We start from the raw sequence: 15,088 nt of genomic DNA, 5'->3' as shown, positions 1-15,088 counted from the left end.
ACTTCTCCCATGCTATCATAATAATTATAATAGTCGCTTTATACACTGTACTGTACCCGTACCCGGTAAATCCTATCAATCTGCTATGGTAGTAGAGCAGATGAATAACCGACTTAGTCGTGACAGTACAGTACAGTACCACCATTTTCTAAAAGAGACGTAGAACCTTGCTTGCTACTCACTCTCCCCCAAAATGCTGTACCCGCAGTTGGTACAGGTTACCCATGGAGTTTTCCTCATTCTATGAAGATCTTGATCACTTCTTCCAACTGGCTCCACTCCGCTCGCACGCACCGCAGAGCTGTACTCAGGAAATATAAGCTCTTACTTGCAGTGGACTTTCTAAGAATTCGCCCATCTCAAGTTGGGACGCTTCGCTAATTTACACAATCGGAGTATCATACCAATGGAGAGTATTACCGGTACAGCACTGTACAGAAGCCCTCAAGTGATGCCGTGCGCCGATGGGATGGGGTTGGATGAATTCGAATTCCAGCGCTTGTCTCGCTCCGTCTCCCCCGTACCACCACCAATTCCCTCACCCACCATTCCTCCCTTCTCGCACTTGTGGTACCGGTGCTGTAGCCTGTTCCGCTTTACCGCACACACCGTCCAGCGAGCACTCTCACCCTTAGCTTCTCCAACGTCAAGACTATACCCCACTGCACCACCCCCCCCCTATTTGTCCATGGCGCGCAAAGCTCGCCAACGGATCAGCTATAGTCTGTTCCCCGCCTATTCCCGCAGCAAAGCGGCTGACCAAAGCTACAGTACTACCACTCGCGAACTCTCCTGGTGGGCATCGCTTAGGCGTCAATAGCCTCGCTGTCGATAAACAGGGGATTCTGTAAGTTCAGCTTTCCCTCGGTCAAATTCAAGAATGCCAGCTTCTGAGGGCATTCTTAGCTGATATTTTTTTCGTTGGAGCAAAGTTATTCGGCTGGTCGCGATGGGGCTGTCTGCTCGTGGAAAATCGGCGTTGATCTCGCAGATGGCGCTGCAAACTCAGCGGCTATCCCTCGCCCCGCGCCTCCACCCTCCACCTTTTTTACACAGGCTCAGGCCCATACCCACTGGGTTAACGACCTTGCACTCTGTCACTCCAACGCTGCTCTTGTATCTGCTTCCTCAGACTTGACAGTAAAGCTCTGGCGACCTCATGCGGCCGATCAATTACCCCCCGAGACAATAGGCGTCCACAGTGACTATGTCAAATGTCTTGCGACACCCGACGAACACTCGGATTGGGTGGCTAGCGGGGGGCTAGACCGAAAGATCATGATTTGGGATCTCAACGGGGGTGGTGAGAAATTACAGATTGATGTGGGCGATGAGGGCACTAACCCTAAGGGCTCGATATATTCGCTGGGAATTGGAGGAGGTATCATAGCCAGTGGTGGCCCCGAGAGCGTGGTCCGTGTTTGGGATCCTCGATCAGGTCAAAGGATCACGAAGTTTGTTGGGCACACTGACAACGTGCGATCAATTCTTGTCAGCCAGCAGGGCAACATTATATTGACTGCCTCCTCCGACACTACAATCAAGATGTGGAGTTTGACCGCCGGACGATGTATCCATACCTTGAGTATGCACAACGATAGTGTTTGGTCACTCTATTCCTCCCATCCCAACCTGGATATCTTTCACTCCAGCGATCGCTCAGGATTGGTAGCCAAGACTGATGTCCGAAATGTGGATGAGATAGAGGAGGGTATATGTGTAGCAGTCTGTCAAGACCAAGAGGGCGTAAACAAGGTAGTTGCTTGTGGTGACTACCTCTGGACTGCAACTCAAAGTTCTAGTATAAATCGCTGGCTAGACGTGGACACCAATACAGATATTGGACCAGACCCAAGGCGACCTAGGTTGACTTCATCGGCCAGTACTAGGCCAAGGGTCATAAATTCACCCCCGCCGCCAGGTGCTCCAAGCTCACCAACAACCGCTGGACCAAAACAGTCAACTATCCCCGTAAACGCCCTACTGAGACTGTCAACAACATCCGCGTTCCCCTCCAATGTTAGGGACCCTGATGCTGTCACCGTATATTCAATACCTAATGCCCGGCAAGCTTCAATATCAGAAACTATTCTCGACGCTGATCCCGGGGTCCTGGTTCCCGTTAATGATCTTCCTGACGAAACTATTGAGGGGCAACATGGTCTAATAAAGCACTTTTTACTAAATGATAGAAGGAGGGTCTTAACCTTAGACACGGCGGGTGAGGTGATGATGTGGGATCTACTAAAATGCATGCCAGTCAAATCCTTTGGCAAAAGGCATCTCGAAGACGTTGCGGCCGAGGTAAACACTGTTGAGAGCGTGGCGAACTGGTGCCAAATAGATACTCGAACAGGCCGACTAGCCTGTGTCTTGGAAGAGAATTACTGTTTCGATGCTGAGATGTACGCCGATGAGGCCGACATTGAAGATGCAGTGGAATTCAGGGATGACCAAAGAAGTAAGGGCCGCCCTCGTACCCACATTCCCGGAGCAGCATTGCTAATAATTTTCAGTTAATCTTGGCAAATGGGTACTTCGTTATCTCTTTAGTAACCTCATTAACGAAGAGATCGCTCGTGATGAGGATTATAGGAAAAGACTCGACAGCGATAGAGAGGAACGTGAGCAAATGCGGCGTACCAATGCACCCCCACAGATTTCGATGCCACCAGTTACCTTCTCATCCGATATTGGCACCCAATCTCCTGGGGGGGCGAGCGTTGCCACCCCTAAGGCGCACAACGGGTTTTCACTATTTCCACAAACTCCGGGCATGGTAATCGGTCTTGCAACTCCTGCGCTAACCCTCGCACCTTCTAATATCGCACACGCTGGAGAGGCGGCGCCCCTGCCCACCACCAATGAAGAAGAGAGTGGACCGAGAGCTTCTCTTTCTCCTACTACGAGAGGGTCAATTGACAAGCTAGCTACTGGTGACTATTTCTCAACCGGAAGTACGAGTAATGCAACGCCAACCAAACCAATCTCATCCGGCCCCTCACTAGGTGAAGCAGTTGACGATGCTCCCGCAACCCCCTCCACAGCCGACAAAGAAAAGGAAGAGAAGGATTCATCGCTTCTTGGAAGATGGAGATCGTTTGGAACTAGGAAATTGGGCCGCTCCGCCTCTACTGACACGGCAAATAAACCCACTGTATCAACAGTCGACGAAAAGCCATCCGGAGACGAATCTGCGATATCCGATAAGCCCGACCCCTTAGAGGATACGCTGCTAGGTGTCTTAAAGAAGATCCGGGGATCCTACGAGATTCAAGTTCGGGAAAGGGTGGGCGAACCCTTCAGGAGCAGCATTGCTCCCAGCTTGCCTCTCGAAACGCCAGTTTTAAAACCTCCCGGAAATACTACGATCATTATCCAGGAGGACAGGCTTGATTTCGGAGGTGTTGCGGATCTGTATAGGGGCACAGTCTCTTGTGTTGGCGAGGATGCAGACTTGCTCGAGAAAGTTGCCCCAGCCTGGCTAGGAGACCTTATTCTCCTTAACCGTATCCCGCTAAAGGATACCGTGAAAGTAAGCTTTGTCTTAATACCATGGCAGGACAAACTCCCCCAACTACCCAGTGAGTCTGGAAGGTTAGTCACATTTGCCATCACCCATCTCTGTTTCCTGTATCGTAGAAATCGATCACATCAAGTGCTGACATTCCATAAAGCGAAGGCAAAAATTCTAGATTAAACGCAAATCGCATGTTAAGGGCGAAAAAGATTGCGGCTTACGTTGCGGAAAGATTGGAGCCCCCTTTTATGACAACTTCATTCTCCCCTGAGATCAAAGAAGGCCAGAACCCTCCGAAGCCAGAGGACTGGTTAGAGCTTCTTTGCCACGATCAGGTTTGTGTCATCTAGCCGTTTCCGATGCCAGTCTGCTCACTCAATGTTCAGATTGTACCGCCAGCCATGACATTAGCAACCATACGCTCCTACGTCTGGAAGGCCCATGGAGACGTGGTGCTTCACTACCGAAGAAGGGATGGAGCTGGTGTGTCACCGGCCTCGTCCACTACAGCTGTCGAGGTTGAAAAGGATAGCAATGGAGAAGAAGGGGCCGTGGACAATGTCAGCACTGTTCGATGACCAATTCTCCCTATTTTTCCTTCTCCCCAGTGCACCGGCATCTTTGTACAAATAGTAGTGCTGGCAGTATATAAAAAGTTTATGTTATCATACTTTGGGGACTCGGGCGTCGCCATTAGGACCCCCCGCGAACAGGTTTGGTTGGGGTCTGCCAAAACTGGACATGGGGTGAATAGATTTTCGCCAGTAATTGAATTCGACTTGAACTGCTAGGTATTGTTCAGGCGAGAATTCGAAGAAAATGAATTTACAGTAAGTTAATAATAATAGGCCCGTGGAATCTGGTTTTCAATAGCGTAGTGCCCGATATATATTACCCGTTCCCCTTGCAGTCAGTACCTTCCTCCGCGGGGGAGGCAGGCCGTCGTCACTCTGCACCACTCGAGGAAGCTAGTCCACTTGAAGTATCAAAGTGAGACGAATCTCCCTGAAATTGTTTCACAATTGTTATCACATATTATACGAGTATGATACCATACGGTGTGGGTACGAATAGCATGTGTTTTTGTTTTTTTGATAGGTCTATCATACTTCCTAGCACGCTGCGGGAGCGGGCATAATATCATACTGTACTTGTACGAGTACTGTACTAGTACAAGTACCATAAGGGAACCCATAGACTACGACCAAGCTTCTCTTTCGCTATTTTCCTGACCCCGCCTTTCACCTTCCTGTTTTGGAAGGTGGTGGCAGTTGTCAACATCACGCACTACCACCTCATGATCCCCTCTCCAGTGCTAAACTTTGGAAGCTTCATAAGCTTGAACACCAGACCTCATTGTAGGGCTAAAATGAGATTTTTACCCCCTCTGTTGTTGGACTTTGGTCCCTCTACCAGATTGTGGTTCCTGTCCTCCCCCTCCCTCCATGGTGGCCACCTTAGCTAAGCTGTGGAGGTTATGAACATCCCCACCCCTCTGTGTTCTTTTACTCAGTTGGGTTTACTTCTTTCCCAATGTCTGCGTTACTCAGCAATGCGTGGTTGGTATTGCCCTGTCTCTGGTCATGCCTCCAGCCGACCAGCCATGAGCGATCACTCCACTAGAGGCCTGCACATCCAGGTCGGTTGCCTTCAACATACAAAATGAACGCATCATAGTTCTCCCCTATATTCCTAGCTGCTAGCCAAGGCTGTATCAGTTGAAAATTGGGGAATGTGGTTTATCAAGGTGGTTTCTTTTGTTGGGTTTCTTTTGTGTTTGCTTTCTCAAGAGAATACGGTGTAGGTTTTCTTGTTGGCTCCTGTTGGTCCTGTTTTGTGCTTTTTTTGTTTTGTGCAGAAGGAGCTTTCATGGGGGCGGACGTGCAGTTGGTCCCATACCAGAGGGACTTGGGCTGGCTTATTTTCCCCTAGGCCTGTGGAGGAGGTTTTTGACCAGCATGTCTAAGGACTAAATTGGTGGTGTGGGGCGGTTATTGCAGAGGTGCCCTTGTATCAAGGATCCATGCTTTAGCCGGGCTGTGCTCTTATAGTCGAGGTTTGCACCTTTAAGCAAATAGATTCTAGGATTTAACAAAAAAAAAAAAAAAAACCCATAGACTACGACAGTCAAATCTCGCTCCCCTGATCACAAACCACAAGCCACAATAGATTCCACTCTCGGGAGGCTAAAAAATCTTAAGGCTCCCAAACTAATCTAAGAAAATCCAACCCGTCCCGGCTGTTCCTGCTCAACTTATCCAATCACTGTACGAGTAGACTACCCTACGGTATCCTCTTTTCCTTTGTCGCTGGAAGTTCTCGATACTGGAGAACATAAGCGGATGTCCTGTTAGGCCGGCCCCCCCCGCAACTACAAGTAATAATATAGAAATATACCCCCATAAAGTAAACAACCCTTTTGTGGCGCGTCCCACAAAGTTATTTCCACTAGCGATGCAATTCCCGGCTCTAGATGAAACAAATTCCGTCCCCAATATTATTATTCGCTCCTTGAAAATCCCTTTGGACAGCGGTAGAGCCCGTCATATCTATCCCTCACAATACTCATACTGGTGGGTTTGGTTCACCGAGATTAACCCCCATACCAACTCGTGCCCCGATCGATAACTCTTTTGTCGGGTGTTAGGTTGATACTCTCCGCCGCGCCCCACTTCAAAAATATATGATACTGTACTTGAGTAGCGAGGCTCTTCTTCTACCGATAGACTCGAGTATAGATTGCGTGATAAGAATACTGTATGTTTTTCTTTTCTTCTTTTTCTTAGCTGCGTTGGGGCTCTGCGGGGCAGGGCTTATGGGTCGATGCATACAAGTGGATTGGATCTGGGGGGTTTAGGGTTTCCCATACAACAAGCACCACGACTTAATGTCGCTTTTTCTCTTTGGTCAATAGGCATCAGATATTCATTTGGGACAAGCCTGGAAGAGGAAACCCGAGGAATTCTCTTGGATATACAGTGAATATTGAAGTTTTATTGATGGAATAGAGGTGGTGCTACAATGTTGTCAACAAGGTTACTTTGGGCTTGAACCCGCACTTCTACTGTAACTTACCGGTGATTTTTGTTATCAAGTTATGATACCAGGTTCGTATAGTAGGAGTACGGTATCAAACAGGTACCTCCTTTCCCATGGGTTTTGGACCTATGATACCAACTCTCAGCATAAAAAGGTCCCTCCACTGCCGGGCCGGGAAACAACTGCGAACCTAAGGCAGCAACACTTCTAACACCTGTACCCGACCGAGTACTCGAGTGCAGTACTTGTACCGGTACTGTACTATATATGATACAACTATATTTAAAATCTCAGACAATTCCTGTCCTATCATACTGTCTGGCCCTCGACCTGCCCCCCTCCCCTGGATAGTTATGCTTTACTCCAAAGGGCTTGGCACTAACAATGGTATGATAGGCCAAGAATTTCCCATCGCCAATCTGCACCATCATGCCTGTCATGGAGCAGTGTTGACTTTGAATCGACCGCGGTATGCGGCGCATTGGAGTTAACACGGTGCACTTTTTTTTTCCGCACCATTCCGGGGCTTTTATCTTCCGACCTCAACGAGTACTGTACGCTACTTGTACTGGAGTAGAGTTTCCGCAGATGACTTATCATACTATACACCCCAACCTTCAGCTCCCATGGGTCGCTCATAAACATGCAAGTGGGTGGTGAATGTCAGATTTCACACGCAGCTGGCATGTCTCAACAAATTATCGTGGCTGGCGTGATTTCTTGTGATTTCTAAGTAACCTCCTTGGCACGCTAGACCCTTCTGGGGTGTGCATACTCAGGCATTTTGGCGCCATTCGATTGCGTCTGGAACCATAAATTTATATACGAGTACTCGAGTACTGTACTCGAGTACCGGTAGGTTAGCTGGCAAATCAAGGCCTGCCTCAACTCCAGCTCAACACCCACGTTTCCTTGCCAAACAAGCGTTCGATATGCCCCTGGGAATCATGTGAGCTCTCCTCTATTCCTACTCAATCCAACCCAACCCTGCGCCGGTAGATTGGAAAGGCGGCCATCTTTTGCTTTTTCCTCCTATCCAATCAACCCCGCCGCCGTCACCAGCCCCCTGCCCTTCTCCTCTGCTGAGGCAGCTCCGCCCGAACAAACCTCCCGGACTGGAACTGACGCTTGGGAATTTGGTACTCCTTGCCTCTACTGCATACCACACTATTTCATCATCTCCATATCATAAGCCGCAGACTCCAATGGCCTCGCTTTCATCACCGCCGCCGCTCCTCGTCCACTGCACACCCTACTGCACTTCCGATCCCGTCCTCGGACATGTCCTCGTATTCTTCAATCCTCATTCTTCATCTTCCTCCACTTCCGTATCTCGCATAGAAGCTCATATTCTTACTTGCGCTGGCCTGCAATCATACCCGAAGCTTACACTATCCCCTTCGTCCCCGTTATACGTGGCCGTGAACCATCTTCCGCCCCAAAAGCAGAACCAAGAGGTCTACAGAGGCCTCGCAATCGCCGTACTAAAGTACTTCTCGGAGCTTCCCAAAGCCGTAAGGGAAACGATCCTCAAGAGCAAAAAGAACAATGTTCTACCGAATGGGGAAGCCCAAGCCGTGGCTTTCGACGAGATGCATGCTGGGGACCTGGCCGCGCGCCTGAAGGAATTGGAGTTGGAAAGTTTGCTTAGCGACCTTAATTCCGCTTTGGCAGAGCGCTTCTTGACATGGCTCGACATTGACCTTGTGCTTCGCTCACCCGCGAACGTGGAGCCTGATGCCGTTCCGGAGGAGACCGAAAGGTTGCTGGCATTGTTCGGCGAACCCACACATCTGCCTTTTACAAAGCTAAAGCGCGCGCAGAGTAGGCCGGCATCCGCCAGGCCGAGACCCCCAAAGGATTCTGCTGAAGGGATCGAACGTGAGCTGGAACAACTGCGCATAACGGAGGCTAGCTATGTTGGGAAATTGCAAGACCTTTCGGACAACTTGGTCAAACCACTCAGAAGTCGCGCCTCGCAGAGGAAAGGGGATGGCGGATTCCCTAACGGGAGGGATTTGGAAGCATTGTTTCCACCTTCGTTGGATAGAATACTCCAGCTTAACACGGCTTTTCTACAGGAAGTCGAAAAAGGCGGGCTCCCGGAAGTCGCCGATTGCTGCTTGAGGAGGTTCCCTGATTTCAAAGAATCCTACGAGGAATATATCCAAGCCAGCTCCGAATTTCCCCAGCTGCTTGCCAAATTTACCAAGGATAGGCACTCTTCTTTCTCCAAGAGAGTCCAACAAGCCGGTGAGCAGAAATTAAGGTCAATGATAATTGAGCCTGTACAGAGATTACCGAGATATACCCTCTTAATTGACAGTATCGTCAATTTGCTCGCTTTCGATGATCCCTCCCTACCGAAGCTTATCGACGCACGTGAGATAGTCACCGAAATATGTTCACTCCAATCTTCCGATAAGGATGAGCGCTCAAAAACTACAAAGCGTCTACAATCCATCGTGGTTTCTTGGCCACCCTCACTCCGACTCCCCGGACGACTAATTACAGCATTTGACTTCCTGGATGTATTACCGCCATTCAATGATAAGACATCCGAAGCTATCCCTTCCACAATATTACTCTTCCCGGACCGTCTGATTATTCTACGGAGACCGAAACATACGTCCATGCAGGCAAGAGCGATAATGGCTGAAGTAGATAAACCCGGGGGAGGAGGAGGTATAAGCAATTATGGTAGTGGCACTAAGCGGGAAGGCCTAGGCTGTGACCTACAGTTTGCCGGTTGGATGGACCTGGCCGACGTGAAGTTTGCCGAGAGTGATGGGGGGGATGTTATTTGGATGACTCTTGCCCGAGACTTGAAAGATAGCTGGGATGTGAGGGCGGGGGGGATGGGGATCAGAAGACTCAGGCTTCTCAATGCCTATGAGGGACGAGCGACCAAGTTAATCGAAGACATTGTGAAGGCTAGGCTCGAGGGGCGCGTATTAAGTGGTAGAAAAGGACTTGTAGGCTTGAGGGAAACCAGGGTGGAGGGTCTAGGATTGTGGGCTTGTGTCTGGGGGAGCGAAGATAGATATACAACCGAGGGTAAAAAGGGGAGTGTGATTGTATACATTGATGACGGCGGTGGCGGCCCTGAGAGCCCGGGGAAGACTGGAAGGGAGTTGGCAGCGGATATAGGGAAGGGCGGTGTTGACATAGCTGTTAACGTCGAGGCTATGATGGGCAATAAGCTGAGAGTAGAGTTCCGCAGCTGGAACGAGTATTCCTCGACTGATACCGTTTCTCGCGAGGAGTTCCTGGCCGTGTTCACGAAACGCCTATCTTCAATCGTCAGACTCCACTCTCTACCTCAGCATCCTCCTCTGACCGCACCCTTGATGTCAGCAAACAGAAAGCTACTACGATCCCTGGGTGTTCCATTTGATGGTGAAAGCAGGTTTAGTAGGCTCAGACCTCCCAGTCCTGTTAAGCTTCTTTCCTCCGTATTTGGAAGTAGCAACAGCAATAGCCCGAGTACCCCTGGAAGCCCCAGCAAATCTAGGCAATTAATGGATAGAACTCAAAACCAAATGCTGCCGCCCAAGATGCTGGACCGTAGTTCAGCAATGCTGCAAAAGCGTTCGACAGTGCTCGGAATAATGGGAGACTGGAACGGTGAGCCAGATGAAGGGGACCTGGAGATTAGCTTGCAGAGCATAACCATGCCTAGCGAGAGCCCATTGAAAAGGTTGGAGGAGACCTTCGAGGCCTTTGTGAAAGCATTGAAGAAACTCTCATCCGCCGACCACTCGGATTTGATGCCTCTCAGGAACATGCAGGGTATAGATGATGCAGCTGTAGAGGAATTCCTACGAGTGATGCTCGCTGGCCCGGGGGCAGCGAGAAATGATAAGCGGATGGGTATCGATATTGTCTTTGACGCTTTTAGGAAGTTCCTGAGGAGGGAATGGAAAGATGGGATGGGGAGTGTTATTGACGGCAAAGGACTCGCTGAGCTCCGCTCGAAGAGCGATACACTCTATCCTGGCGATTTCGAGGATTTTTTCAAAATCTTTGTCCTTGATTGGGCTCCCCAGAATAAACGAGCTTTCAAGACGCTGGTCCTGCTGTTAAGGAACATGCAGAATAAGGTTGAAAACCCCGACGGCAAAGGTCTCTTGACTAAAGCTTTCACCGAGCTCTTGGTCGAGGATGAAGACCCATTGGAGTTCATGCCTCTTATAGACAGACTAGTCGAGGAGGCAGATAATCTCTTCAGTGGTAACTGTTATCTCCACCCACGACTTTGGACTTGTGACTAACAGGGCGGTAGAGCCGCTAGTAATTAACAACGGGGAATTCAGTCTCCCCAGCGGGAATGCAGTTCTTAGGAGAAACAAATCTATTCACGCCGGCTCGAACTACTCCACCGCATCCCTAAGGAAGCGGTTTGGCTTAACTCATACCTCCTCCACCCGTGATCCGATTAGGGGAGAACAGCATGGTGATCCACCAAAGGGTGCCTCTGTCTGGAGAACTTTGAGTAAAAATTCCCGCAGAGAAGAACTGCAGAAGGGCCATATCTCGAGGTCGAAATCGACAGACTATGACACCAGAACATACCACTTTCCAAAGAGGCCGACACCTCAAGACCGCCCAACAGCATTTTCCACTTTTACGCCCCTTCCACCTTCACCATCACCGCCAATGCGTCCACTTTCTGCCACCTCCGGGCCTACCCATCTTTCCAATGGCAAGCCTCTGCCGTCCGAACCCCAGGTCCGAAAGAAGCGAAGAAGCTCCCTGAGCGATTTGACGACCCATCGTGACTACCAGCAGATTTTGCCGGCCCGAGTAAGCCCTGATCTTGAGAAGATGACAACCCCGACAAAGCCCGGCATTAGCGGGCTCAAAGACATCGTGAACCACAGGGCAGAAAGCCCAAGTCCTTCCCAACTACCGAAACCAATCGGGGGAGGGACTCTGAGCCGAAAAATGAGTAAAGACAGAAGCGAGATACCCGTTAGGAAATCGCTTGGCATGTCTGGCTCCCCCGGCCCTCAAAGGTTAAAGATGCAAAGCACCCAGAAACTGAGAGAGCGCCTTCAAAACGAGAAGCAGGCGATTACAATGGTTGACCAGAGCCTTCAGCGCGAAATTGATAAAATCGGTGAAGAGCTAAGTCTCGCGACCAGGGTTTCTTCTCGTGGAGCCAAGGAACTCACGAGTCGCCTTGAACAGGTGGAAGCTCGCCTTCCCCAGATTAATGAGCTCAATGCCAAGTACGAGGCACTCAAGAAAACCTCTGATGCGGCGTTAGCTGAGAAGGATAGAGAATTAGAGGTCTTAGACAAGAACTTCAATGACTGCTTGAACGAGAATGACGTAATGTTTGAGAAGTTCAATGAAGAGCTGGTCAAAATATCTAGCGGTGTCAAGGCTGGGAGAGATATTGAGCTATTGAAGATTTTGCAAGAAGTGAGGGCTGAGCAAGCAAAGCTGAAGAGGGACAACATGTAAGTGTCGTATTCTCTGGGCTTTGTACCCCACTATTGAATAACGCTGACGGAGAATCAAAGGAAACTTAGAAGAGAGAACAATTCGTTGAGGGCGCAGTTGGGAGATAATTGATTATCTTTTTTTTTTTTCTTTCCTTCCTTCTTTTTTTTCTTACAGATAACACGGCTGGTGACGTTTCTCTATTTCATTCCGAGAGAGTCTTGCTTTTTTCCTTCGGTTTCCCTTCTCCGGTGCATATTAGGATGGATTGAATTGGATTGACTTTTTTTTTGTGGTTTTTTATGTTTTCCAAGCATAGGCGTTCGATTTGGGTATCCTCGCGTGAACTGTTTATATCCTCTTGAGCTATGGCTTCGTGTATGATAGAATGCTTGTTGTGTAACTTATGTTGTGAGAATTTTGGATAGAACGATGATACGAGATATGAAGAAGTGATCGATTGCTTGAGAAACTTGAATGCTTAACACTTTCAAAGGGAAGAGCTGAAGACCCTGACTATATACTGTCTTTGGAGCAAGACAAATAGCTTGAGCGAACAATAATAATAGAGAAAAGAGGTGTGTGAGAAAGGCAAGGAGGTATCTTCAATAGTCCAGGGGTCTAGATGCGCCATCAGGTTTAATGCAAGGAGAAAGTATCAGTACTGTACAGTAGTAGGAGTAACACTGCAGTAGTGCGAGAAGTATGTTTCCACAACTTACTCGTAAGGGGGCGTTCATGAAGTAGCGATAGATATCATGAGAAATGCATGGTTAAGACATTAATGGAGTTTTTATGCTTACCATCATTTATTATCGATGTAGAGCCTCAAATATCCGCTGCGGGAGGTGCACAAATGGGGTGGATGATCCACTAAAGACATAGCAATCCCGTATCCGGCTCCCCGGAGTTTGTTTACTCCTGGGGGGGCAGAAGAGTGTGTCTCTGGGATATGATACTCGAGTAGCAGCTATCAGCTGAAGCTTGAGTGAGGATTTAATACGATGAGTATCACAGAGCACCCGGATCATACAGTGCTCGCACAGTTAACGAGTTAACGACCGAAAACAGGTTTGTGTTCTTACTCTATGCTCTAGAATAGGTATGATAATATACTCGAGTATCATACACTTCAAGTATGATACTCGTACTGTACCTATGATACCATAGGGAGATTTCTCCGTGCAAGATGGGACAGTTTACCAGTAAAATAATCCCTGTCTCTTGCCAAAACATCTCCCCCGTATCCTGCGAGTCGTACTGGTGTTATATCTAACTTATGTAAGAATATCCGACGGGAGCGTCTCACAACCCACACTCGGAGAAAAAAAATTCGGAGAAAGAAAGGATTAACCCGCCCCGCTGCCAAGCTGCAGGAACAACAAAACCGACTTCTCCCCTACCGAAGCTATAGTCACTGCTCCTTCCATCGTTCCCGCAGCCTTTTCTTTACATCTTCCTCCCGCCGCACACTTGCTTAACTATTCATTACTTCACAAATAGCAAATATCAGATATGCTCTCCTGGGTTAAATCTGCTGCTCAGAGCACGTATGTTTTCTCTTTTACCTTTTTGAGTCCGATGCGAAGTAAGATTTAACTTATTGTTCAGTTTGGCTACCGTTGCCGGTACCGCCGAACCCATATACGGCCCCGAGGCGTTCCATTCCGTAGTGAAGCAAGAGAGCTTGAATCCCTCTAATGAAATCGCCAAAGAGGATATGAAATGGAACGTCTTGGAGACAACCTCAGTTGAGACTCAGACTTTTTATCTCGCCGCAGACTCGGGCCATCACGGACTTGTACAAGTCATCTACTCGAATGTTGCGTAAGCTACTAGAACCTCCCCTCCCTTTTCTTCTCGTAAGCCACTAACTGACCATTCGCTCTTTTTTGTAAATTAGAAACCTTCATTTCACCGTGCAGCTGAGCACTAAGATTTTCCACCCTGACGGCAGAATTGTTTGGTCTTCGAAGCCCGTCACGAACTACGGATTTGATGAGGGAAATTACTCTTTCTACGCTGACGACATGGCAATAACCATGTCTGAGGATGGAAATTCATATTCCATCAAGTCTATGGTCGATTCAGAGCTTAGCATCGACCTTACTTGCACACGCTCAGGCCCCGGCTTCAAGATCGGTAGGGATGGAAAGTCCCTGTACGGCACTGACCCCGTGGAGCCTTGGGGCGCCATTAGGCACATATTTTGGCCTAGGAATAAGTTGACGGGATTCATGGTTGTTGCAGAGAATGGGGAGCCGGTGAAGATCGATTTCTCCGGGAGCGCTATGTTGGTCATGGCGTTGCAGGCTATGAAACCCCATCATGCTGGTATGTTCTTCGGGCAGTATCTAGCAGTGCTTTATGGGACTAATGTTGAGCCATGTTTTTTAGCTGCCAAGTGGAATTTTGTCAATTTCCAGGGGCCGACTATGTGCGCCGTCATGATGGAGTTCACTACCCCACCTTCATACGGAAGTTCGAAGGTGAATGTTTCCGGCATTGTGACTGATGGGGAGATTATCGCTGCTAGTACTTGTGGTACCGTTGAGCATCTGAAAACCCAGCTGGATGAGGAGGCTGGGTGGCCAGAACCAACTGATGCGAAGTTTGTCTGGAAATCGAGCAAGCATGGAAAGGATGTTGAGGCCGTCATCGAGGGGCCTCTGGGTGACAGGATCGATCGCGTGGATGTCATGGCAGAAGTTCCGGCGTTCATCAAGAAGATTGCTTCCAGTGCCGCTGGAACAAAACCTTATATCTACCAGGTTGGTCTCAACCTCCCAACCATACATATGCTCCTGTTCGTGGTGTCTGAGACTCTGACAACTACAAACAGTACTCCAAGCAAATGACCCTGAAAGTCAAAATCGGTGATCGGGTCATCGAGGAGGAAGGGAAGTTCTTTGGCGAAGCAACCTATATTTGCGAATAAATTTCTCTAGTCTCCAATTCACTCCCGCAATTGTCTACCACTACCTGTTTCTTTCTCTCTATTTTTCTCCCAAACTTAATACAAGCGGGAAATAAATAGTACCGCAAAGCTGTAATTGTCTTTTTTTGGGTACATTATTT

General features: G+C 48.7%; 3 protein-coding genes; all 3 read left to right on the top strand.

The window, feature by feature from the left end:
- Positions 1–406: 406 nt before the first annotated feature.
- GSTUM_00000793001 (uncharacterized protein) lies at positions 407–4,098 on the top strand (the record flags this gene model as incomplete). The annotated part of the gene is made up of 7 exons (XM_002838112.1): positions 407–722; positions 772–847; positions 933–1,865; positions 1,989–2,461; positions 2,517–3,588; positions 3,678–3,855; positions 3,907–4,098. 7 exons carry the CDS (start codon positions 407–409, stop codon positions 4,096–4,098), a joined length of 3,240 nt encoding a protein of 1,079 aa, XP_002838158.1.
- A 3,666-nt stretch (positions 4,099–7,764) lies between these two features.
- On the top strand, positions 7,765–12,254 carry GSTUM_00000792001 (uncharacterized protein; the record flags this gene model as incomplete). XM_002838111.2 has 2 exons in its annotated part: positions 7,765–10,789; positions 10,854–12,254. 2 exons carry the CDS (start codon positions 7,765–7,767, stop codon positions 12,029–12,031), a joined length of 4,203 nt encoding a protein of 1,400 aa, XP_002838157.1. The 3' UTR covers positions 12,032–12,254.
- Positions 12,255–13,452: 1,198 nt separating this feature from the next.
- GSTUM_00000791001 (uncharacterized protein) overlaps positions 13,453–15,088 on the top strand; it is a 1,808-nt gene continuing 172 nt past the window's right edge. Inside the window, exons 1-5 of the mRNA XM_002838110.2 lie at positions 13,453–13,560; positions 13,622–13,837; positions 13,914–14,344; positions 14,408–14,781; positions 14,853–15,088. The exon at positions 14,853–15,088 is cut by the window's right edge and continues 172 nt beyond it. Coding sequence (XP_002838156.1) covers positions 13,526–13,560; positions 13,622–13,837; positions 13,914–14,344; positions 14,408–14,781; positions 14,853–14,948 — 1,152 coding nt within the window. The 5' untranslated portion in view covers positions 13,453–13,525 and the 3' untranslated portion in view covers positions 14,949–15,088.

The sequence above is a fragment of the Tuber melanosporum genome (assembly GCF_000151645.1).
Source record: "Tuber melanosporum whole genome shotgun sequence assembly, scaffold_223, strain Mel28".
Taxonomy (NCBI): domain Eukaryota; kingdom Fungi; phylum Ascomycota; class Pezizomycetes; order Pezizales; family Tuberaceae; genus Tuber; species Tuber melanosporum.
The sequence above is the reverse complement of the archived record's forward strand: the minus strand, read 5'-3'. Positions and strand labels throughout refer to the sequence as shown.